The 24,068-nt window shown below is 46.3% G+C and overlaps 1 protein-coding gene across 4 annotated transcripts in view; it reads left to right on the top strand.

Moving 5' to 3' along the window:
* The first annotated feature begins 8,119 nt into the window (after nucleotides 1-8,119).
* ANKRD29 (ankyrin repeat domain 29) overlaps nucleotides 8,120-24,068 on the top strand; it is a 54,557-nt gene continuing 38,608 nt past the window's right edge. The window contains exons 1-2 of one of the 4 annotated variants that reach the window (XM_040264734.1): nucleotides 8,120-8,233; nucleotides 23,260-23,370. In XM_040264734.1, coding sequence (XP_040120668.1) covers nucleotides 8,213-8,233; nucleotides 23,260-23,370 — 132 coding nt within the window. In that variant the 5' untranslated portion in view covers nucleotides 8,120-8,212. The remainder of the gene's footprint in view (nucleotides 8,234-23,259; nucleotides 23,371-24,068) is intronic. The other 3 variants (XM_040264735.1, XM_040264736.1, XM_040264737.1) reach the window with 3 other exon arrangements.

Below are 24,068 nucleotides of genomic sequence, written 5' to 3'. Positions count from 1 at the left end.
CCTGCCCCACAGCACCACAGCTTCAGGGCAATCTTGCTGTGGGTTCTGCTCTGACCTCTGCCCTAGTCCCATTAATTGGGTGATGGCCTCCTTCCTGTAGGGCTTCCCTGTTGGCTCAGTGGTAAAAGAATCCTCCTGCAACGCAGGAGACGTGGGTTCCATCCCTGGGTAACCCACTGCATTATTCTGGCCTGAGAAATCCCATGGACAGAGGAGCCTGGTAGACTACAGTCCATGGAGTGACAAAAGCGTCTGACATGATTTAGCAATTAAACCATCACCACCACCTCCTTCCTATGTGATTGTACGCAAGCCAGTTAGTCTTTATATGCTTCAGATCACTCATTGGGGAAAAAAATACAACTTTTCAAATAAGGACAAGGACACTGTGAAGAGTAATTGACATAAGGTGTGAACATGTCTGTGATAGCACTGGATGGGCCCCAGTTGGGGTTCACCATCCTTCTCCCTTCACCTTGCCCTTGCTCCCCTGACCAAGCTTTCACCATGTAAGGCAGTGAAGTAGTTAAGCCCACAGACTTCAGTGTCCTAGACTTGGGTTTAAATCTCAGCTCCCCCATCTGCTAGCTTCTGTGACTCCCTGACTTTGGGCAATTTACTGAAGCTCTGTAAATCTCAATTCCTTCATCTGAAAATTTTTACCCCTGGCAAGAGATTTGTGACTGTGGAATGAAGACCTTCTTAAGGGTTGAAAGCAATGCTAGCACAAAGCACGCCTCCGATTAGGCCAGCTATTGTTCTTTTCCATCCAGTTCCAGCAACAAGCTTCGATCCATTGTGTCCTCATTTCTGGCCTGGGGCCTGCCTAGGATCCCGATTACTCAGAATCTGGAAGCTTTCTTTGCTCCTGCCTTTAAACACCAGCTCTTAATGACTGACTTTCTGTTTCTACCTGCTGACCCCCTCTGCTGCTGCACTTTGTATCTCACCAGAGCTCCAGCAACCTAGAAGGCTGCCAGGTATCCTATGGAAGCTCTCATTGCCTTAGGATCCCCCGGTCAGCTGTTCTACCTTGCCCACCACCTACTTTGTGCTCCTAGACCCTCCAGGACACTGCTGTCACCCCCAAGCTTCTCCACTTTCTGTTGGTAGCTCCTGGATCCCTGCCTCTCCGTGAGCCCAACCTGCCCAGGGATTGAGCCAGAGGGGCCTAAGCCCCGGTTCTGCCAGCACTTGCTGTGGAACAAGTCAGGGCATGGATCCCATCCTGAGACTGGTACATCACCAGGGGGTCAGAATGCCAGCACCAGACTGAAGGCAGACGTTACCAGAACTGTTTTGTCTAAAAACCATGTTCGATTATGGCTCTTCTGGGAGCTTCTGCTGACATTTCTCTTTGCAATGAAATCCTTTAAATTTTTCCATATACATTTTTCCTTGTACTTTTGTTTAAGTTTCCTTCTGCTGCCCCATCCCACTTCTGGGGGAACTGAGACTCCCATACCTGCATAAAAGTCATCGAAGCGAGGAGTGGTCAGTGACCTAAGCATTCATTGAGCTGCACCTCTGCAGAGATGAGGATGGTGGTTCCGTACACCATGAGGTCTCTCATTCAACTCAAAATTCTAGAGTGCGTGTGTGTGCATGCGCGCTTGTATACAGAGGGCGTGCACACACATTCATAGAGTATTAGTTAATTTTAACACACATGCTGCTAAGTCGCTTCAGTTGTGTCCGACTCTGTGTGACCCTGTAGACGGCAGCCTACCAGGCTCCTCCATTCTAGGGATTCTCCAGGCAAGAACGCTGGAGTGGGTTGCCATTTCCTTCTCCAATGCATGAAAGTGAAAAGTGAAAGTGAAGTCGCTCAGTCGTGTCTGACTCTTCGCGACCCCATGGATTGCAGCCTACCAGGCTCCTCCGTCCATGGGAGTTTCCAGGCAAGAGTACTGGAGTGGGTTGCCATTGCCTTCACATAGAAACACACAAAGATGAAGTCACAACCCCTTAGCAATCACTTTCAGGCCCCTCAGGCACATTTCAGCTCCATTTTGGGGCTGAGTGATGACTTGAGGTATGGGGTGGGGTAGCTCTGCTTTAAGTAAAATCATGATGGTTGTTTTACCAGGCAGTAGCCCTAGTGCAAAAATAGGATTTTTTTTTTAACTGCCCAATGGCCTCCCTTATAGGCTAGTATCTACATGCCTTAGATTCCTGAGTAAGAGAAGAAATTCATCAACACAGACTCCAAATCTCATTAGAGAAAAGTGCATCAGAAGCTTTGGTTTCCGGTCTGAGAAGCTCGTGGATCCTCAGATAACCTGAGAGAATTCATTCGTTCATTCAGAAATACTCAGTGAGAACCTGCTGTGTCCTAGGATCTGGACTTCTCATTGGAGCTGCAGAGATTGAGGCAGATACCACTTCTGATTTAATGTGACCATATGGCTCATGGTCTAATATTCAGTCTCAGTGAAGTTCCTATAACCCAACACTGCCTTGCAGTGTAATCCTAGACTTACCTGTAGGCTGTAGGAGGTCAGTCAAAACATCTTCACTTGAGGCTCCTGCCACACTTGAAACCTGCCACTTTTAAGACACAGTTCGATCCCTGGGTTGGGAAGATCCCCTGGAGGAGGAAATGGCACCACACCCCAGTATTCTTGCCTGGGAAATCCCTTGGACAGAGAGCCTGGTGGGCTACAGTCCATGGGGTCACAAAAGAGTCAGACACGACTTAGTGACCAAACAACACAGTTACATTACCAAACAAGGGTTCCAAAAGTCAGTCTGTTATCGCCACAAACAAAATTAAACTTGAAGTCCACTCTTGCTCCCATGCTAGACTGTGAGAGAATTTCCATAGCAAAGAAGTCTTCCAGCCCATCTTCCCTAAGGATTGAACTCAACTTTTTTGGTTTCTCTCAAACAGTTTCGGTTCAATTAAACATTAAGTGAAACCAGTCCCGACTTTGCTAATGATTTAGACTGTGGGCACGTGTCTACTGCACTTTTACCCCTGCGAGTTTAACAACTTGGTAATAAAATGTAAGGACTGAGAGTTCAGCTGGTTAGCATTCAGGATCCTCAATTCATTAAAAAATAATAATAATAATAAAGTTCTTACATGGATACTCCAAAGCCTCAGTGGGATGCTTAAGGCAGATTCACTAAGGATGTACCTCTGCTGGGCCCATCCATAATAGCTGCTCTTATTCCCAAGGGCCAGATTACCAGCCCAGTGAGAGAGTACTTTCCAGTTATTAACCGAGACTCCTCAAACAAATGTTGGAAATTGAGGCAGCTGATAGAGTTGCACAAAAATGCTAGACATCCAAATAAAAATCAAACACTGCAGAAAACATCTGGACATCTTACCAATGGATGAAGACTCTGGAGCTGGTATTTTGACCCCAGTGCTTAGCCCGCTGGATCAGAGTAGCATTGAATAGGGGAAGGAAGCCTGGGTCTTTAAAGTCCATGTCAATGGCATGAGATGTGGGCCCTGAAAAGACAGCATGACCTTGGCAAGGTGACTCTCTGCAGTTGAGGCAACCCACTCCAGTGTTCTTGCCTAGAGAATCCCAGGGATGGGGGAGCCTGGTGGGCTGCCATCTATGGGGTCGCACAGAGTCTTATGAAGCGACTTAGCAGCAGCAGCAGCAAGGGGCGAGCAGCTCAGAGTTATCTGCCAACAGCACTTGAATAACTAGGGTGACACATCACAGCCCTGACTACTGCCTCTCGTCTCAGGACTCCAACAAATGCTTCTCCACTCCTCGAGTACCTGTTCCAGAGTCTCCTCATCCTCAGCCAGCATAGCTGCCCATCTTACCTGGTGCAATGACCCAGGTCCTTGTCCCTGAGGAGTGCAAGCCCTGGTCACCATGTGCTTCTCAGGCTGGAGTTTCATCCATGGTCCATTTAACATCAACAGGGGTCAAGAGGCACCAAGTAAAGTGGGGCTTCCATAAGAACTCCCCCTGCTCCCTCTGCTCCACAGCAGCCTCCCTTCCTCCTTATGATCAGGGCCAACTACACTTGCCAAGACGGTGACTCCCCTTCTCCCCTGCTGCTCCTGGAAACGAAGAACCTAAAGTGCCCAGGCCCTGGCCATAGTTAATAGCTCAGTGGAACTATTATTACGCCCACTGGTGGAAGTGTTTTCCCTTTTGGAAACCAGGGCTTGTAAACTGGCTGAGCCTAGAGTTACTGGGACAGGAAACACAAGTGGGTCACTGAGAGTCATGGTAAGTGGGGCCACTCCAGCTCCCACCCCCTGGTCTGCAGCCCCGCGTATTCTTCCTATGGGACACAGCGCCACAGACAGCTCTTTGACTTAAACTGTATATTGTGTCCTAGAAGACAGCACCCTATGCTCATACAATATCATCTCCAGATTAGTGTTTCAGCTACGCAACCCCAACACTCAAGTGATTGTCAGCTTTGGAAAATATGAATGCCACGGTCTTCAGCCCATAAGTGCACCTCTTTTGCTATAAAGTGGGTTTGACCTAACATTACTCTAGATTCTGTGCCAGTCCACTAATCCAACAAACACTCCACAAGCTCCCAGATAGCGGTGCTGGCTGACGCCCCACAGACAGGAATGGCAAACCCACACCTGGAATGTGTCTATTCCTGGCAAAAGAAATCATTGGTTTTCTAGGATGAAATGTATCCAATAGAGTCAATGTGCCACCAAATGACCCGGTGACCTCCTCCAGGGATGATGGCATATTGGTCACTTAGTATTGAGGCTTATTATTGGTCATGTACTGGCCAGAGTAGCTAGATCAGGCTTGGTACATGGGAGCCCCTGCTCTAGGGCCCATTCACTGAACTTCATCCCTCCCAGCATGGCTGCATCACTCACAAGCCCACCATGCCAGCACTGGGGGAGTCCAATGACAGAGGCTGGTTAATGTCAACTGGTAAGTCATTCTGTCTATTTTGTTATTTAGGGCCTTTCTTGTTGAGCATTAATATATATTAATTTTTAAAATTAATGCTCAACAAGAAAGTCACTAGATGATAAAATAGACACAATGCCTTACCAGTTGACATTAACCAGCCTAACATATATTACACAAAGAGGGAGAAGCCTCAGTAAACCAGTCTGACCCACTTCACAGTACTGTCTAGAGCAAGTCCTGCTGCGGCATAAACTGGGACAGTGCAAAGTCGAGAACAAACACATTACAGTCTGTGCTTGTGTAAACCGCAGTGATAACAAATATGGCCTCATTTGAAATGAACACAGATGTCTATGTTTCTGTGTTGTGGGTGTCTGTGGAGGAGTGGTGGGTTTTCTAACAGTATAAAGAACAAAATTCCTGAGTCTATTCAATCAATGATTAATACATTTTGACCACCTACTGTATCTCCAGCTGAAACTAGCCCTTGAAGAAGAGAAAAGACATAAGACTAAGAGTTTGGCTTTGAAGATTTGAAACTCCGCTGGAGGAGTCAGAAGTAGAAGCAAGGTCTAGAGAAATGCAGATCACAAGCTAAGGGATATGGTGCAGAGAGGGATTACAGAAGGAACTCAGCAAAGCTGGGAGAGGGGCAGCTCTGACTGAGGGGCAGAGTTCGGGAAAGGGCTTGACCTGGGAGCAACTCTGCTAGGTCGGGACTGGGGTTAGGGCAGACCAAGAGGGGAGACATAAGAGAGCTATGGGGATGGGAGGGAGGGTGGTAACAAGGCGAATCCTCTGACAAGCGTGGAGCCCTTCTGTTGGAGGAAGAGAAAGTTTTTGAATATGGGGATGGGGCCACAGGGCTTCAAGTTCCTGTGTGAGGGCTGGTGGATCCCTGGAGCAAGCTGTTTTAGAAGGAGGTGCCTGGCCGTGAGTAGGAGAGTTTTGCTCTGTTTGGGGGCTTCTTCATGAGGATGAACTGAGCCAGGCGTGCCAGAGGGTGTACAGGCACACTCTTTCCTGTGACTTTGACAAGAATTCCATCAGCAGCCTGGCCAGAGATGATGTTCAAAACAACTCTGAGTGGCAAGTGCAGTTGTGGAAAGGAAACAGGTGTTGGAGTCTGAAAGTCTTCAAGTTCTAGTCTGATCGCTCATGAGCAGGTGACTTCATCTTTCAGAACCTTAGTTTTTCCAACTATGGAATGGGCATAACACCCATCTCATAGCATTCTTACAAAGGAAGCACATTAGCACTCAAAGTACTCTATAGCACTCAAAATATTACTTCTTCTCATTCTCTCTTTTTATCAAAACTTCTGATGTTTGATCTTATATAGTAATGTCATGTCAAAACTGTCTCATCAACTTCAAAACTATCTCATCCATAGAGACCAAATGCAGGGTAAAAGTTTTGAGTCATTCTTAATTTTTTTTAATTTCATTATTCTTGGCCACACCACATGGCATGCCAGATCTTAGTTCTCTGACTAGGGATTAAACCCAGGACCCCTGCAGTGGAAGTGCAGAGTCTTAACCACAGGCCCACCAGGGAAGTCCCTCTTTCTTGATTTAAAAAATTAGAAGTTCCTATCAAATTATGGAACACTGTTTCTTAAAATCGTTTTAAACACAAAGTAATACAATTTATCCACCATATGTATACAAGATAAACATTTTATGTCTTTTATGATCTTGAACTTGAAGCTATTTTTTTAACTTTTAAATTAAAAATTCATTACAAATTTATTTGAGGAAAAGGAAGAGGCTCAAACAGAGATGACAGGGAGAATGAATGGATTCCTGTAGTAGGAGGGTGTGAGATGTCCATTTTTTACTTTAGCATTCAGATTTTCTAGAAAGGCTATTACTGCTTTTTATACTTTAAAAATAATATATTTTTAACTTTTAAGAAATATGACTCTTCCACTTTTATTTCCCTCAAATCAGTCCTGGGCAATCAGCCAGCAGTTTGTATGAGGGAGTGGACAATGCCTGCCATACATACTGTGGGTGTGCAGGAAAGGTCAAGAGGAGGAGCTGACTGTGTGATAAAAAAAAGTGGAGGAATATGTGTATATTTCAAATTGTGCCCTTCCCCATCAGAAAGGAAAATACCATTTATCACTCATTCAATCAAAAGGCTTTTTTCCCATCTCTTTTCTGCAAGAGGAACAAAACTCAGATTATTAGAAAACAAAAAGAAGAAAATGAAAACCTAGAAGGACAGAAAATAGCCATTTGAAAGAGTTGTGAGATGATGGGTGAAGTTTTTTTCTCATGTTTCATTTCCATCATCATCATATTTGTGCTGTAATGAAGGTTGAGAGTCACCTGCTGCAGACTGTGCCCTACTGGAGGCTTTGTGTGTGTGTGTGTGTTTGTGTGTGGATGTGTGTGTAGTGTGTATACATGGATGTGTGTGGATCTATGTATTGATTGTGAACCTGTGTGTGTGCGCGATGTAGAGGTTGTGTAGAGACTGCAGTGTGTGCAGAGGGTGTGTGTGTGTGAGACAGAAATGTGGATGTGCATGGAGTCTGTGCATAGGAGAGAGGGTGTGTATGTGAGGGGTGTGGGTGTGTGTTTTTTTCCTCCTGAACCAAAATTTTAAATTATTAGATTTTTAGTGCATACGAAACATTTTCATAACGTGGGACATATAAGGATGTCAGCACATTGAACTACAACAGAAAATTTCTTATACAACTTTTGAAACTGATATGCTTTTTTCTCTTGTGTATGAACGGCACCGTTAGCTTAAACCAGCTTTGTCGTGGATTATCAAGCAGGTCAAAAGCAGAGCTGGGTTTCCAGCTAGGGTTGAAAACGTGGCTAGGGTTGTGTGTGTGTGGAGGCTGGAGAGTGTGCACAGAGTGGGGTGTTCAGTTTGGAGTGAGACAGTGAGTCTGGATGCGTGCCGAGTGATGTGAGGTTGTGAGTGTGCAGCGGTGCGTGCATGAACCTCGTGTGTGTGTGTAGTGTGTGCACAGTGCGAGCGGAGTTGGGAGTGTCTGTGTGGCAGGTACGGGGGTGCGGGTGGGGAGGGGATGGGAGGGTAGGGGGATGGGAGAGGGTCGTCTGAGGGGGTGCCCCGCCCCTTCCCTCCCCTCCTCCGCCCCCTCCTCTCCCTCCTCCGTCCCTCCTCCCACCCTCCTGCTTCCCCTCCCATCCCCCTCCTCCCTCACCCGGCCCGGCCCGGTCTGCGGCGGCGGGAGCGCGCGGCGCCGCGGAGGCCGCCCCTCTGCGGAAGGCGGCGGGAGAGGGAGGGAGGCAGGGCCGTGCAGGCGTCCAGGCCGGAAGCGCGCGGGGCCCGGCGGGGCGGCCGCGGACATGTGCAAGATGTCGTTCAAGGTGAGCGCCGCGCCTGCCGGAGGGCGCGCCGGGCGGTCGGCCGACCTGCAGCGGCGGGGCTGGCAGCCTCCGTCCGCCCGGAGCCGCTGCGGGCCCGCAGGATGGGGTGGGCGCCGCCCCGAGGTGGGCTGCGGGGACCGGGAGGAGCGGCCCGGCAGGGCTGCCCCTGTGGTTTGTGATCTGGGGGCGCGGGCTCTGCGGGAAAGGCTTTGCGCACTACTGGCTGCAGGTGTGGTGAGCCGGGCGGCGGGGCGCCGGGCGGCGGGGACTGTCGCCGGGGTAACGGGCGGGCGGGGGCGGGGAAGGAGCCCTGGGTCTGCGCTCCTCGCAGGAACCCAGGCTGCGGCACCGATTCCTGCGTCCGTGTTCCCGAACGCCAGCCGCCCACTGCTGCTTCCTTCCCGGAATACTTTTTCGACGCTGGAGCTGAGGGACCAGCGCAGAGCGAGCTGCAATTGATTACCAAAGAGTTTATTAAAGTCATTTATTTAACCCCCGCATTTTCGGGTTCATTTCGGGAAAATGAGGTTCATTGACTTGCCTCTATTGAAGATGTTTTTAAAAATATATTAGTTAAAATGTACTGAGCACATAAAATGTGCCCGACTCTGATCCAGGGGCTCCACGGTTCAAGTTCTGAATCTTCCGGAGGAATCGCGAGATGGTACTTTGCCCCCACCCCCATCACCATCACCACCACCTTTTCTAAGTAAGAAAAGTAAAACATGGAGAAGTTAAGTAACTCTTCCCACAACCGTGCAGCCAGTGAGCGAATGGTGTTCAGACTGAAACCCTAGTGAGTCTGGCTCCATAGCAAGTGTGATCCCAGCTCTTACAATAGCTTATTTAAGCAGAGGAATGACACGGTGAGATTTGCATGTCAGAAAGATCTCTGGCTACAATTTGGGGTTGGGCTTCCCAGGTGGCTCAGTAGTCGAGAATCCGCCTGCAATGCAAGAGACACTGGTTTGATGCCTGTGTCGGGAAGATAACCCTGGAGAAAGAAATGGCAACGCACTCCAGTATCCTTGCCTGGGAAATCCCATGGATAGAGGAGCCTGACTGGCTATGGTCCATGGGATCACAAAAGAGTAGGAAATGACTTAGAGACTAAACAACAACAGTTGAGAGAATAGAACTGAGCTGGGAGACCAGCCAAGACTGTGTTGGGGACATCTTGTTAAATGGTACCAGACTAGGGCACAGATTTTGAGAATGGAAGAAAACAGACAAACGTTGAGTGACTTAAACATTTTTAATCAGCAGAATTCAGTGATTGATGTTATTCACTGGGTTAGGGAAGGGCAGAGAGATAAAGATAAAATGTTTGTTGTGGGACATGTAAAGTTTCAGGATGGAGGTGAGTCCAGGTAGAGATGTTGAATTAGACAGATGTGCAAACTGGGAGCCCAGGAGGGTAGTCTAGGCAGGAAACAGAGATGACATTTAAGAGTGAGCAGTGTTAAATGCTCATTGAACCCATGGGAATGAATGTGGCTGCCCAGTGAGATCATGTAAAGGTAATAAATTAGAGGACTGAGAACAAATTCTTAAAGAACCTCAGGACTTAATGAGCAGAATAAGAGAAACCCATTGAGAAATCAGGGTAGGGGATGGTGGGGGAAGGCAGACAGAAATGTATGAGAAAAATCAGAAGCATGTGCAGCCATTAAGCCAAGAATCTCTAGCCTTTCAATAAAGGTGGAGAGGGATGCAGAATTAAATACCTCAGAGAAATCAAACAAGCTAAGAATCGAAAAGTGCCCGTTGAACTCGGTAACAGAGCAGGCTCTGGTGACCTTGCTGAGAACAATTTCAATGTGGTGTCATGTTCAGAAGCCAGGCTGTAATAGCTTAAAAAGAGAGTGGGTGGAAACCACAAATGGAGAGAACTCTCAAAAAATTGGAAACAGTGACTGTGGTGGGAATCCAGACTTGGCCAAGGGTTTGTTTGCTTTAGAATGGTAGAGACTTGAGCATCTTTATTTTTTTATTATTATTATTTTTGGTTGCACCCCACAGCTTGGAGGAGCTCAGTTCCGCTGAAAGTGAAAGTCGTTCATTCAGTTATGTCCAACTCTTTGCAACCTGATGGGCCATACAGTCCATGGAATTCTCCAGGCCAGAATACTAGAGTGGGTAGCTGTTCGCTTCTCCAGGGGATCTTTCCAACCCAGGGATTGAACCCAGGTCTCCTGCATTGCAGGCAGATTCTTTACCCTCTGAGCCACCAGGAAAGCCCAAGAATACTGGAGTAGGTAGCCTATGCCTTCTCCAGTGGATCTTCCCGACCCAGGAACCGGAGTCTCCTGCATTGCAGGTGGATTCTTTACCACCAAGGATTGAACCTGAGCCCTCAGTGAAAGCGTGGACTGCCAGGGAAGTCCTGATCATCTTTAAATGATAATAGACATTTCAACAGTAAACAGACAACCCAGTTTTGAAATGGGCAAAGGATCTGAATAGAAGTTTCTCCCAAGGAGATATACAAATGGCCAATGAGCCACTGAAATGATATTTGACGTCAGTAGCCTTTCACTCTTCACTTTCATGCATTGGAGAAGGAAATGGCAACCCACTCCAGTGTTCTTGCCTGGAGAATCCCAGGGACGGGGGGAGCCTGGTGGGCTGCCGTCTATGGGGTTGCACAGAGTCGGACACAACTGAAGCAACTTAGCAGCAGCAGCAGCAGCAAGCAGAAAATGCAAAGCAAAACTGCAGTGAGACACCACAGTCACACCTTTTAGGATGATTACAGTCAACAAGACAGACAGTGACAAACATTGGCAAGAATCTGGAGCAATTGAAAACAACAAAAAGAAGAATGTGGAGAAATTGAAAATGACAACAACAAAAGAACGTGGAGAAATTGGAACCCCCCTATATTACTTGTAGGAATGTAAAATGATACAGCAATAATAGAGAACAGTCTGGTCATTCTTCAAAAAAATTAACCATAGAGTTGCCATATGACCCAACAATTCTGCTTCTAGATGTATATGCAGGAGAAATGAAAACATATGTCAGGAATTTATATCTCATGGCTGTAGAGACTGGGAAGCCCAAGATCAAGCTGCTGACAGTTTTAGTTTCTGGTGAGAGCTTACTTCCTGCCTTGCAAGCAGCTACTTTCTGAATGTATCCTCAGATGAGTGAGAGAATGAGCTCCAATGTCTTTCTTTCTTTGTAAGGGCACTAACCCCACCATGGGGGCTCCACCCTCATGGCCTAATCTAAACCTAATTACCTCCAGACATCACATTGTGGGGTTAGGACTTCAATATATGAACTCGGAGAGGAGAGGACACAAAGATTCAGACCATAACATGGTGTATCCATATGATAGATCATTCAGCCAGCAAAAGGAATGAATCTCTCATACATGCAGCAATGGGGATGGACCTTGAAAACATTGTTAAGTGAAAAAGGCCAGACACAAAAGGCTCCATGTTACAGGGTTCCATTTATATGGTTTTAATCACTCAGTCATGTCCGACTCTTTTGCAACCCCATGGACTGTAGCCCACCATGCTTCTCTGTTCATGGAATTCTCCAGACAAGAATACTGGAGTGGGTTGCCATTCCTTTCTCCAGGGGATCTTCATGACCTGGGGTTCGAACCTGGTAACTCCTGCATTGCAGGCAGATTCTTTACCATCTGAGCCACTAGGGAAGCCCTCCCCACCCCATTTATATGAAATGTCCAGAATAGGCAAATCCATAGAGACAGAAAATAGATTAGTGGTTGCCAGGAGCTGGGGGAAAAAGGGGTAATGGAGAGTGATTGTTAATAGATATGAGGTTTCTCCTAGTTGATGAAAATATTCTGGGATAAGGTGATGGTTATAAAACCTTGAGAATAAAATAAAAACCACTGAATTATATGGTTTAAAAAGATGGGTTTTGGGGGCAGGGGTTGGCAGTCTATTTGTTTTTTTTTCTTTTGAATTTTTTATTTTGTATTGGGATACAGCCAGTTAACAATGTTGTGATAATTTCAGGTGAATGGTGAAGGGACTCAGCCATACATATACATGTATCAATTCTCCCCCAACCCCCCCCTCTAAAAAGATGAAATTTATGGTATTGGGTTGGCCTAAAAGTTCATTTGGGTTTTTCATCATAGTTATGGAAAAACTTAAATGAACTTTTTGGCCAGCCCAGTATGTAAAATATTAGTTCTAAAACTAAAGTAAGTCATATCTGACTCTTGTGACCCCATGGACTGTAGCCCACCAGGCTCCTCTGTCCACGGGTTTTCCAGGCAAGAATACTGGAGTGCGTTGCCATTTCCTTCTCTAGGGAATATTGCCCACCCAGGATCAAACCCGGGTCTCTTGCATTGCAGGCAGATTTTTTTACTGACTGACCCAAGTATCTCAGTACAGAAGTGTTTTAAGATGGCAGCAGGGAGTGCTGAGAACGCTTCTGCATGGAGAGGATGGTTGAGCTGAGTGCTGGAATTCTCAGAGGTGGGAGAGCAGAGACACTGATCGAAGGCCAAGATGAGCTCAGAATTTGGGGTGGGCAGAAGGGAAGGTGCCAACATTTTCAGTGAAAAAGGAAAAACGATCCAGAGGCCACAGCTACCTTGAGGTGAGGCAGAGGATGATAAGGTGGGATGGCCTGAGTCTTGAAGCAGCAGAGATGTGTACACCTGCTGAGAAGAGGTGTCTGGAAGCCAGGTGATGAGGGTCCAACCCCATTCCCCATCCTAGGGTTGCTATGGGAGCAGGTTCAGCATGCCCTCTCCACGCTCCCCTCCCCCACACCCCACCCAGGGAGACAGGAAGCTTGATGCTAGGTGAAGGAGGAAGGCGGTTGATTTTTTAGAAAGTAGAGGAGTTCTAAAAGGCACAGAGAGAAGATTTGAGGGGCAGTGAGGGAGAGTCGCAGGCTGGCTGACTAACTGTGTACCAGCCCCAGCTAATATCATGTCGTTTAGTCACTCAGTCGTGTGACTCTTTTACGACCCCATAGACTGTAGCCCACCAGGCTCCTCTGTTCATGGGATTTTCCAGGCAAGAATTCTGGAGTGGGTTGCCATTTCCTTCTCCAGGGGACTTTTCCCAACTCAGGGACCAAACCCGTGTCTCTTATGTCTCCTGCACTGGCAGCTTTACCACTAGTGTCAGAAGGTGCCCACAGCTTATAAAAATACAGGATGTCCCTGGTGCTCTAGTGGTTAAGACTTCCTCTTCCAACGCAGGGTGTGTGGACTTGATCCCTGGTTGAGTAGCTATAAGATTCCATGTGCTTCTTGGCCAAAAATACAAGACATAAGACAGAAGCAGTATTGTAACAAATTCAATAAAAACTTCCAAAAAATGGTCCACATCAAAAAAAAAAAATATTTTAAAAAAATAGCAACTTTGGAGAATTCTCTGGTAAGTCCTGTGGTTAGGACTCAGTACTTTCACTGCCTGGGGTCCATCCAGGTTCAGTCCCTGGTTGGGGAACTAAGATCCCACAAGCACTTTTATTGTACATTTTTGGAAGGGTTTCTACAATATTGCTTTTAAAATTATTTAGCAACGAATAATCTTTATATTAGACTTCTCTGGTGGCTCAGTGGTAAAGAATCCACTTGCCAGTGTAGGAGACACAGGTTCGATCCCTGGGTTGGGAAGATACCCTAAAGAAGGAAATGGCAACCCACTCCGGTATTCTTGCCTGGGAAATACCATGGACAGAGGAGCCTGGCGGGCTACAGTCCCTGCGGTTGTAAGAGTCAGACATAAATGAGTAACTAAACAACAGAAACCTTTAATTTACATTTGCCCATGCTGCTGCTGCTGCTGCTCAGTCGCATCAGTCGTATCCGACTCTGTGCGACCCCATAGACGGCAGCCGAGCAGGCTCCTCCGTCCCTGGGATTCTCTGGGCAGGAATACTGGAGTGGGTTGCCATTTCCTTCTCCAATGCATGCGTGCATGCTAAGTCGCTTCAGTCATGTCCGACTCTATGCGACCCTATGGACAGCAGCCAATCAGGCTCCTCTGTCCATAGGATTCTCCAGGCAAGAATACTGGAGTAGGTTGCCATTTCCTTCTCCACATTTGCCCATGATTTTTCTGCAATTCAGTAGTTCTTGTATAGTGGGAAAATCAGACCTGCAGATTATATTGTGTCAGCAATATTGTGAATATCAGTTCTAGCAATTGACATGTTAACATTTTGTAGGTATTGAATGATGTTTTCATTGACTCTGTTTTGGAGCCATTGTTTCATTTCCATAGGTGACTGAAAAGCTTGGAGGCCCTAGGCCTTTTGTTTCCAAGGCCTGCATTGAAAAGACTCAGCTGTTGGCTGAGTCTGTGGGTGGATAAACAGGGCTTTAGAAACCACAATTTAGCTTCTTCTCGATGACTCAGAGTCACCACTTGTAGGACTATTTGCTTCTGAACCACCAGGACACTCGTTTTATCCTTTCTCCATTATGTTGTCAACAGTCTCTTCTCACTGGTAGTGCTTTGCCTTCAGTAAATTTCCTCCATCAACGTTTTGTTGTTGTTCAGTTGCTCAGTCCTGTCCAACTCTTTGCGACCCCATTGACTGCAGCATGCCAGGTTTCCCTGTCCTTCACCATCTCCCAGAGTTTGCTCAGACTCATGTCCATTGAGTCGGTGATGCCACCCAACCATCTCATCTTCTGTTGCCTCCTTTTCCTGCTTTCAATCCTTCCCAGCATCAGAGTTTTTTCTAATGAGTTAGCTCTTCTTATCAGCTTTGGCCACCTCATCTGAAGATCTAACTCATTAGAAAAGGCAACTGCTAATTTGTTCTGGTTGGGAAAAGAGATACATGTTTTCTGGAATTATTTTTAAAGTAAAAAGAACTCAGATTGCAGGTCTGAGTCTTTTTCGTGGAAGAAAGCTCATGGATTTCAGTACATTGACTTTTGTCTTTCGGTTCAATTCAGTTCAGTTGCTCAATCATGTCCGACTCTTTGTGACCCCATAGACTGCAGCATGCCAGGCTTCCCTTTCCATCACCAACTCCTGGAGCTTGCTCAAACTCACGTCCATCGAGTCGGTGATGCCATCCAACCATCTTATCCTCTGTCATCCCCTTCTCCTCCTGCTTTCAGTCTTTCCCAGCATCAGGGTCTTTTCCAACAAGTCAGTTTTTCCCATCAGGTGGCCAACGCATTGGAGTTTCAGCTTCAGCATCAGTCCTTCCAAAGAATATTCAGGACTGATTTCCTTTAGGATTGACTGGTTGGATCTCCTTGCAGTCCAAGGGCCTCTCAAGAGTCTTCAACACTACAGTTCAAAAGCATCAGTTCTTCGGTGCTCAGCTTTCCTTATAGTCCAACTCTCACATCCATACATAACTACTAGAAAAACCATAGCTTTGATTAGATGGACCTTTGGTGGCAAAGTAATGTCTCTGCTTATTGATATGCTGTCTAGGTTGGTCATAGCTTTTCTTTTGTCTTTATAACAGCTATTTCAACTACCCAGGATTTATTCTTCTGGGCTGAGGTTGCCAGAAGTCCAGCACAATTTGTAAGTTAGACCCTAACCCAGTGAGGGGGAGTCACTATTTCAGAGGATAGATCACTAGATAAAGAATAATACCTGGGTCTTTCTTAATCATGTCTCACTGGAGAGGATTTGTTGTTGTTTAGTTGCTGAGTTGTGTTCAGCTCTGTGACCCCATGGACTATAGCTTGCCAGGTTCCTCCATCCATGGAATTTCCCAGGCAGGAATACTGGAGTGGATTGTCATTTCCCTCCTCCAGGGAATCTTCCTGACCCAGGGATCGAACCGGCGTCTCTTATGTCTCCTGCATTCGCAGGCGGGTTCTTTACCACTGAGTCACCAGGGAAGCCCCGAATGCCAGGTTCCATATTGGTGGTGGAAATTTATCATGCCTTGGCCAGACATACAGGAACTTACACTTTCGACCCTTCCTTGTTCTGAAAGTATGTAAGTTATCTCAGAATCAACTCCAGTTCATCAATCATCTGAAATTACTTGGATGAGCCACAGGAAAATAAATCAACAAAGCCATGTATTTTTCTTGACAGCTTTATTGAAATACAGATCACATACCATATAACTCACCCAGTTAAACTGTCCATTCTGGTGGCTTTATTTTTTCTAGCATATTCAGAGTTCTGCAACCGTGAGTACCATCTATTTTAAAATATTTTAATCAACCCCAAAAGAAACCTGTTAGCAGTCACTGTATTCTTCTAAATAGCCTCGTTTCAGAAAACTGCTGAACTACTTTCTACCTCTATCAATTGGCCTCTGCTGAACATACATGTGTTACAGACTTTAAACATGGTCTTGAATTCTGAGTTTGGAGACACCTGTGTTATACAGGGCTACCTCTATGGCAGAATGCCTGAGTAGACAAATCACTTACTTTTTTGTGTGTGTCAAATGTTTAGCTTTTTGAGAAAACCACAGTTCAGTTCAGTCGCTCAGTTGTGTCTGACTCTTTGCGACCCCATGAGTCGCAGCACACCAGGCCTCCCTGTTCATCACCATCTCCCGGAGTTCACTCAGACTCACATCCATCGAGTCCGTGATGCCATCCAGCCATCTCATCCTCTGTCGTCCCCTTCTCCTCCTACCCCCAATCCCTCCCAGCATCAGAGTCTTTTCCAATGAGTCAACTCTTCGCATGAGGTGGCCAAAGTACTGGAGTTTCAGCTTTAGCATCATTCCTTCCAAAGAAATCCCAGGGTTGATCTCCTTCAGAATGGATTGAATGGATCTCCTTGCAGTCCAAGGGACTCTCAAGAGTCTTCTCCAACACCACAGTTCAAAAGCATCAGTTCTTCGGCGCTCAACCTCCTTCACAGTCCAACTCTCACATCCATACACGACCACAGGAAAAACCATAGCCTTGACTAGACGGACCTTAGACAGCAAAGTAATGTCTCTGCTTTTGAAGATACTATCTAGGTTGGTCATAACTTTTCTTCCAAGGAGTAAGCGTCTTTTAATTTCATGGCTGCAGTCACCATCTGCAGTGATTCTGGAGCCCCAAAAAATAAAGTCTGACACTGTTTCCACTGTTTCCCCATCTATTTCCCATGAAGCGATGGGACCAGATGCCATGATCTTCATTTTCTGAATGTTGAGCTTTAAGCCACCTTTTTCACTCTCCTCTTTCACTTTCATCAAGAGGCTTTTTAGTTCCTCTTCACTTTCTGCCATGAGGGTGGTGTCATCTGCATATGTGAGGTTATTGATATTTCTCCCGGCAATCTTGATTCCAGCTTGTGTTTCTTCCAGTCCAGCATTTCTCTAATGTACTCTGCATAGAAGTTAAATAAGCAGGGTGACAATATCCAGCCTTGACATACTCCTTTTCCTATTTGGAACCAGTCTGTTGTTCCATGTGCAGTTCTAACTGTTGCTTCCTGACCGGCATACAGATTTCTAAAGAGGCAGGTTAGGTGGTCTGGTATTCCCATCTCTTTCAGAATTTTCCACAGTTTATTGTGATCCACACAGTCAAAGGCTTTGGCATAGTCAATAAAGCAGAAATACATGTTTTTCTGGAACTCTCTTGCTTTTTCCATGATCCAGCAGATGTTGGCAATTTGATCTCTGGTTCCTCTGCCTTTTCTAAAACCAGCTTGAACATCAGGGAGTTCATGGTTCACGTATTGCTGAAGCCTGGCTTGGAGAATTTTGAGCATCACTTTACTAGCATGTGAGATGAGTGCAATTGTGTGGTAGTTTGAGCATTCTTTGGCATTGCCTTTCTTTGGGATTGGAATGAAAACTGACCTTTTCCAGTCCCGTGGCCACTGCTGAGTTTTCCAAATTTGCTGGCATATTGAGTACAGCACTTTCACAGCACCACAGTGTTTTTTAATTATTTTTTAATATTTTATTTATTTGGCCGCCTTGAGTCTTGGTTGCATCATATGGGATCTCTCGTTGTGACTCATGGACTCTCTAATTGTGGCACGGGGGCTCAGTAGTTGCAGTGTACAGGCTTAGTTGCTCCTTGGCATGTGGGATCTTAGTTCCCCAACCGGAGATTGGACCAACTTCCCCTGCATTGCAAGGTGGATTTTTGACCACTGGCCCACCTATGGAATTCCCCTAAATTATCTACTTTTTCTCTGTGGTTTCCTATCATTTACGGAAGTGTAATGATACTTGCAACACAGGTTTAACAGTCAGTTAATGTTTTTAAAGTGATTCGGTAAATTTCAGCCATTTAGTACAAAGTGGAATGGTAAGATCTCAAAAACCTCCTTCTGCACAGTGGTCTCTCCACCCTTCTTATCTCCTCATTTAATGTGGCTTCTAACACCAGAGAAATTCATCATTGAACAAAGCCAGTGTTCTCTTGATTAAATTAATTATACACACTTAAAATCCACATGATTCTCAACTGTTTTTTAAGCCAATAATTGAGATCTCTACCCCCTCTTAGCTTTTAATCAAAATTCCATTTCTGTACAAGTAACAACTTCCCTTCTGTGTTTCTCTCCCCTTCCTTCCTGTATTTAATTTCTGGTAGTGTGCTAATGAGCAGTGTGTGAGCCAAAATTCTAGCAGTAAAGGGGGGCTGGGGGAAGAGAAGAGAAAATGGCATATGTGGAAGGTTGTGCCCTGGTTTTCTCACAAAGTATAAGATACAGGATCTCAGACTCTGGACCCAAACAAACTTAGCTTTGAATCCTAGCTCTGTTACTTTCTAGCTGGATGACTTTGAGTAAGTCATTTCTGTGCCTTAGTTTCCTCAGCCTAAAATTGGAAACAGTAGCATCTACCTTGTGAGATTGTTCTGGGAATTAAAAGTGTTGAGAGCAATGAGAGTGCTCAGCACGCTGCCTGACACAGAGCACTACCCAGCATAGCTTGTCACTGCTGTTAACTCGTCATATCACGCCGATAACCTGATGCCAGAGACGCGGAAAACCAAGAAAGAGGTTAAATAATCATCACAGTGTTGGTGAAGTGCCTTAGGATTTGTGTGAGGCATTTTCACATGCATCGGCTCCTTTCAAGGCTTAAGGGCTGCCCTTTATAAACTGCATTTTAGGATTATGTGCCTATTGTGCCCAGAGGAAGTTTGGAAGTTTACGAAGCAATGTGGTCTGTAAAGAGAAAGAAGGCCAGGGGACTTTCTCTGTTGGCATAAGAGGAGCTTGGCATGAGGTTAGGAAAGGGGTCACTGGGAAGGCCACTGCCTGTTTCTTGCTGTCTCAGGAGGAGACTTCTGCAGGAGGCAGGCAGTGGGATGGCTGAAAGCCTAGCCTCAAGCTCCAGACTGCCTGGGGCTGCAGCCTGCCTTGTTCTCACTTATGTCATCTGAGCAGTGGGGTAGTAATGTTCCCACTTCACTGAGCTGTGTTGCAGACAGTGTGCCAGTGGTATGGAATAAGCACTTGGTAAGAAATAGCTTGGGCTTCCCAGGTGGCGCTAGAGGTAAAGAACTCGCCTGCCAGTGCAGGAAACATGAGACACAGGTTCAATCCCTGGGTGTGAAAGATTCCCTGGAGGAGGGCATGGCAACCCACTCCAGTCTTGCCTGGAGACTCCATGGACAGAGAAGCCTGGTGGGCTACAGTCCACAAGGTCACGAAGAGTCGGACATGACTGAGCAACTAAGCACAGGAGGACTGTGTTTTTAGAGCTCACATTTCTGGAGTGTTTACTATTGAAGTCCATTTGCACATATTACCTCATTTATCCTCTAACAACCCATGACAGAGGCACAGTTGACCCTCTATGTCTGCAGATTCTGCATCTGTGGATTCAACCACAGACCAAAAATATTCAGAAAATTTCAGACAGTTCCAAGCAAGAGAGCTTGAATTTGCCCTGCACTGGCAACTATTTACATAGCACTTACATCATGTAGGGTATCATAAGTAACCCACAGATAATTTAAAGTATATGAGAAGATATGTGTAGGTTATATGCAAATACTATGCCAATTTATATAAGAGACTTGAACATCCACAGATTTTGGTATCTGCAGGCAGTCCTGGAACCAATCCCCCAAGGATATTGCCTATACTAGCAGATACTTTCCTGGGACACAGGACTTAAATAACCTCCCCAAAGTCACAGAACAGCGAGGTCAGGACTTGAACTCGGCTCTCTCTTACCCCAAATCAACAACTTTCTCATGCCTCCACCTGCCACTAAATCAAGCCCTGGGGGGGAAATGAAAGATTTACACCTTTTCCCAAAGCTCAGTTTCTGGAACCTTCTACAAAATGGGGATATCTAGCCTGTGCAGGAGAGGAATCCCCGAGGCTATTTTAAAGGCAGGAGAGGCTCCTGGCCGGAGAGCTTGTTATGACAATAGAAGCTTGTGGTTTACAGATGGTTTTTGAAAGGCATTTGGGGTTAAACTGAAACAGAATCACCGAAAATGATTTACAGTTTACTTCTCTCAAGTTCTCATGTTTCCGGAAAAGCCAGCAGAGCTGTTTCCATGGTGCATATTAAATTCTCTTCCTGATTCACCCTCCCATACTTCATCCTGGCCTTGTGCAGTGTTTCTTATTAAAGGGGCATTGTTTCATGATTTATATACAAGTCAAACCAGCCTACCATGGCTTCTCGCAGTCAGAACTGTAACATCAGGCCCAGCCTGGTGTAAAAGCCACAGACACTGGGTGTGAAAACTGAGACAGTACAGTTTACACCTTCAGGGGAAGCAAATGGTTCACCTGCAATTTAAGGTGAATTTTTCCCCTCCTAACAGAGCCAGGAAAGCATTGCAAGTATGTTTGTAATCTGCTTATCACTCCTGCTTCGCCACACTCTCATCCAAGAATGCACAAGAACACTAAGTTGGGTACGTGCTGAAGGGCTTCTCAAGTGAAATCCTCCCACCCCAGATGCTGCCACCCCTCTGCCACCCCTGGACTTTCACTGTGTTGGCTCCTCGGAGCAGCCAAAACTGTTGGTGTCTGCTTTTTAACTTATTGATGGTGAGTTAGGCACTGTTAGGGTTTCCCTCATAGTTCAGTTGCTAAAGAATCCGCCGGCAATGCAGGACACCCCGGTTCAATTCCTGGGTCGGGAAGATCAGCTGGAGAAGGGAATCTAGTATTCCTGGGCTTCCCTTGTGGCTCAGCTGGTAAAGAATCCGCCTGCAATGTGGGAGACCTGGGTTCAATCCCTGGGTTGGGAAGATCCTCTGGAGAAGGGAAAGGCTACCCATTGCAGTATTCTGGCCTGGAGAATTCCGTGGACTGTATAGTTCATGAGGTCGCAAAGAGTCGGACACGACTGAGCAACTTTCACTTTTCACTGGGTCTGTATGTAAAAACATATCAATATTCTTAGAAGACATATTGCATGTAAGACTCTCTGGGTCAGAGGAGTGCTTTGAAGAAAGAAGGTGTTAGTCGCTCAGTCATGTCCGACTCTTTGCAATTCCATGGGCTGTAGCCCACCAGGCTCCTCTGTCCATGGAATTCTCCAGGCAAGAATACTGGAGTGGGTAGCCTTTCCCTTCTCTAGAGAATCGTCCTGACCCAGGGGTCAAACCCAGGTCTACCTGCGTTGCAGGAGGATTCTTTACCATCTGAGCCACCAGGGAAGCCCTGAGATGAGTGCTTTAAGCCCACTGAAAAAAAGTATTTTTGTTAATTTGAATACTAAAAAGTTTCCTGTGAATTCGTCATTAGTAGCAATACTCTGATTTTAATTTTGCCTGTTGGTTCTAACTTTGTAAAGAAAGTGGATAGAAGGAAGGAAACTAGCGTTTATAAGCACATATAACATGCCAGATACAGTATTAGCCAATTAACCTACATCATTTTTTAAATTTACTTCTATTTTTTAGTTGCAGTATAATTGCTTTACAGTTATATGTTAGTTTCTGCTGTACAACAGCATGAATCAGCTGTAACTATACATGTTAATATATCCCCTCCATCTTGAGCCTCCCTTAACCTACATCACTTAATTTTTACCATAAACTTCAGGGCATGTCATGTGATCTCCATCTAAGCAAGAGGAAACCAGGACTTATGGGGCCAGTCCATTGCCTAAAGCCAGACCTGAAACCCAGAGCTGTCTGGTTCTGCCTGTCCTTCCGCCCCTACCATGGACTTTTCTCTGCAAATCCAAATTAATGCATTTTAGAAAAGAAGGTGGTGCTTCAGTCAGCTCTGCCACTCTGATTCTGGAGAACTGTTCTCCACCTCTGTTCCTTCCATAGGCATGGTTTCAGGGTTAACTTAGCAACTTTAAAAAGACCTCACACTGGAGTGAAAAATCCACCTGAGGTCACATAGCAACATTTCCTGCCCAGAGTTCTTTGTTCTCAACAGAAACCTCTGGCAGTTCCAGCTGAATCAAAGAACTTTTGGTAGAGGGAGAGTGAGGCGTTTACCCAGGCGGCTGGAAGTGAGTAGAAAGCATTGACTACACAGAAAGTTAGTTGGTCTCTCACTCAGTCATACCCACCTCTTTGCAACCCCATGGACTGTAGCCTGCCAGGCTCCTCTGTCCATGAGATTCTCCAGGCAAGAATCCTGGAGTGGATAGCCATTCCCTTCTCCAGGGGATCTTCCTGACCCAGAGATTGAACCCAGGTCTCCCACATTGCAGGAGGATTATTTACCATCTGAGCCACAGAATGATGCTGGTAAACTCAGAATTGGGAGCGATTTCCCTCCGCTTAGAGATAAGAGACATTTGGGAACATGGCAGGGAAGAAATAGCAGTTAAGCAGAACCTTGGCCTTGAAGGATGGGGGAAAATTCTTTCAAGCAAAAAAGAAACTGTGAACAAAGACACAGAAGCAGGAAAGCGAGACATTGGTGGGAAATGAAGTATATTAATAGTGCTGCGTAATCAACAACCCTGCTCTCTGCCACAGCGCCAGGGCTCGGGTTACTCGCATCCCACAGCCAAGTATACAACGATGACCCGCTGCGGGAGGAGCACTCTTTCCAATGATCAGACACATCTGGAAACTCTCCATTTTGAATGGCAGGACGTGTTTACATAGCAATGGTCACATTAATGAAGGTCAATTTTAAAGATTCTGTTTCATTTTGCTTCTGCAGAAGGAAACCCCGCTTGCCAATGCGGCATTCTGGGCAGCGAGGAGGGGCAACCTGACTCTGCTCCGCCTGCTACTGAACAGCGGCCGTGTGGACGTGGACTGTAGGGACAGTGTATGGACCGGTTCATTCGGTACCCGCATGCTAGGAGCTGGCTGTCCCCCGCTGGCATGAGAGCGCCTGCTGAATACCCTGCCCTTCACAGCGCTGGTCCCCTTTTTCATGCGCTTGTCCCCTTTACCATGTGTTTGCTTGCCTCATCCTTTTCAACAAGTCCAAAGCATCACTGTTATTGTTCAGTCGCTCAGTCATGTCCAACTCTTTGTGACCCCATGGACTGCAGCCCGCCAGGCTTCCCTGTCCTTCGCTATCTCTCCTGGAATGTGCTCAGACTTATGCATAGTACCATGGGGAAGCATATCGAGGAAACCGTTATCTGCATCAGACAGGAGGGATCACAGTAGGGGAAGAGATAGGTCACTGGGAAATCAGAATTGGCCCATTCCAAGAAGAAAAGGGGTAGGGGGTGATTCAGAGTAGAAGGAGGCTGCCATGGGTGGAGGAGTTGGATTTTTTCTGCTGAGAGATAAAAGGCCCCCACCCAACCTCATTTCCCTCTACCTTTGCAAACATCAATTCACTCATCAGCGATGGCGGGGAACTAAAACAGGTCCTCCCACCCGCTGGCAACATCACTTGCGGAGTCCTTCCCTCCCCAGCCAGAGGCAGTGATCTCTGTTCTCAGCAGGACTTCACGTCTCTGGGGACTAAGAGGAGGAGAGAGAGGAGAGGTTTTGATTTTAGGGATTAAA

The sequence above is a fragment of the Oryx dammah genome, unplaced genomic scaffold, assembly GCF_014754425.2.
Source record: "Oryx dammah isolate SB20612 unplaced genomic scaffold, SCBI_Odam_1.1 HiC_scaffold_22, whole genome shotgun sequence".
Taxonomy (NCBI): domain Eukaryota; kingdom Metazoa; phylum Chordata; class Mammalia; order Artiodactyla; family Bovidae; genus Oryx; species Oryx dammah.
The sequence above is the reverse complement of the archived record's forward strand: the minus strand, read 5'-3'. Positions and strand labels throughout refer to the sequence as shown.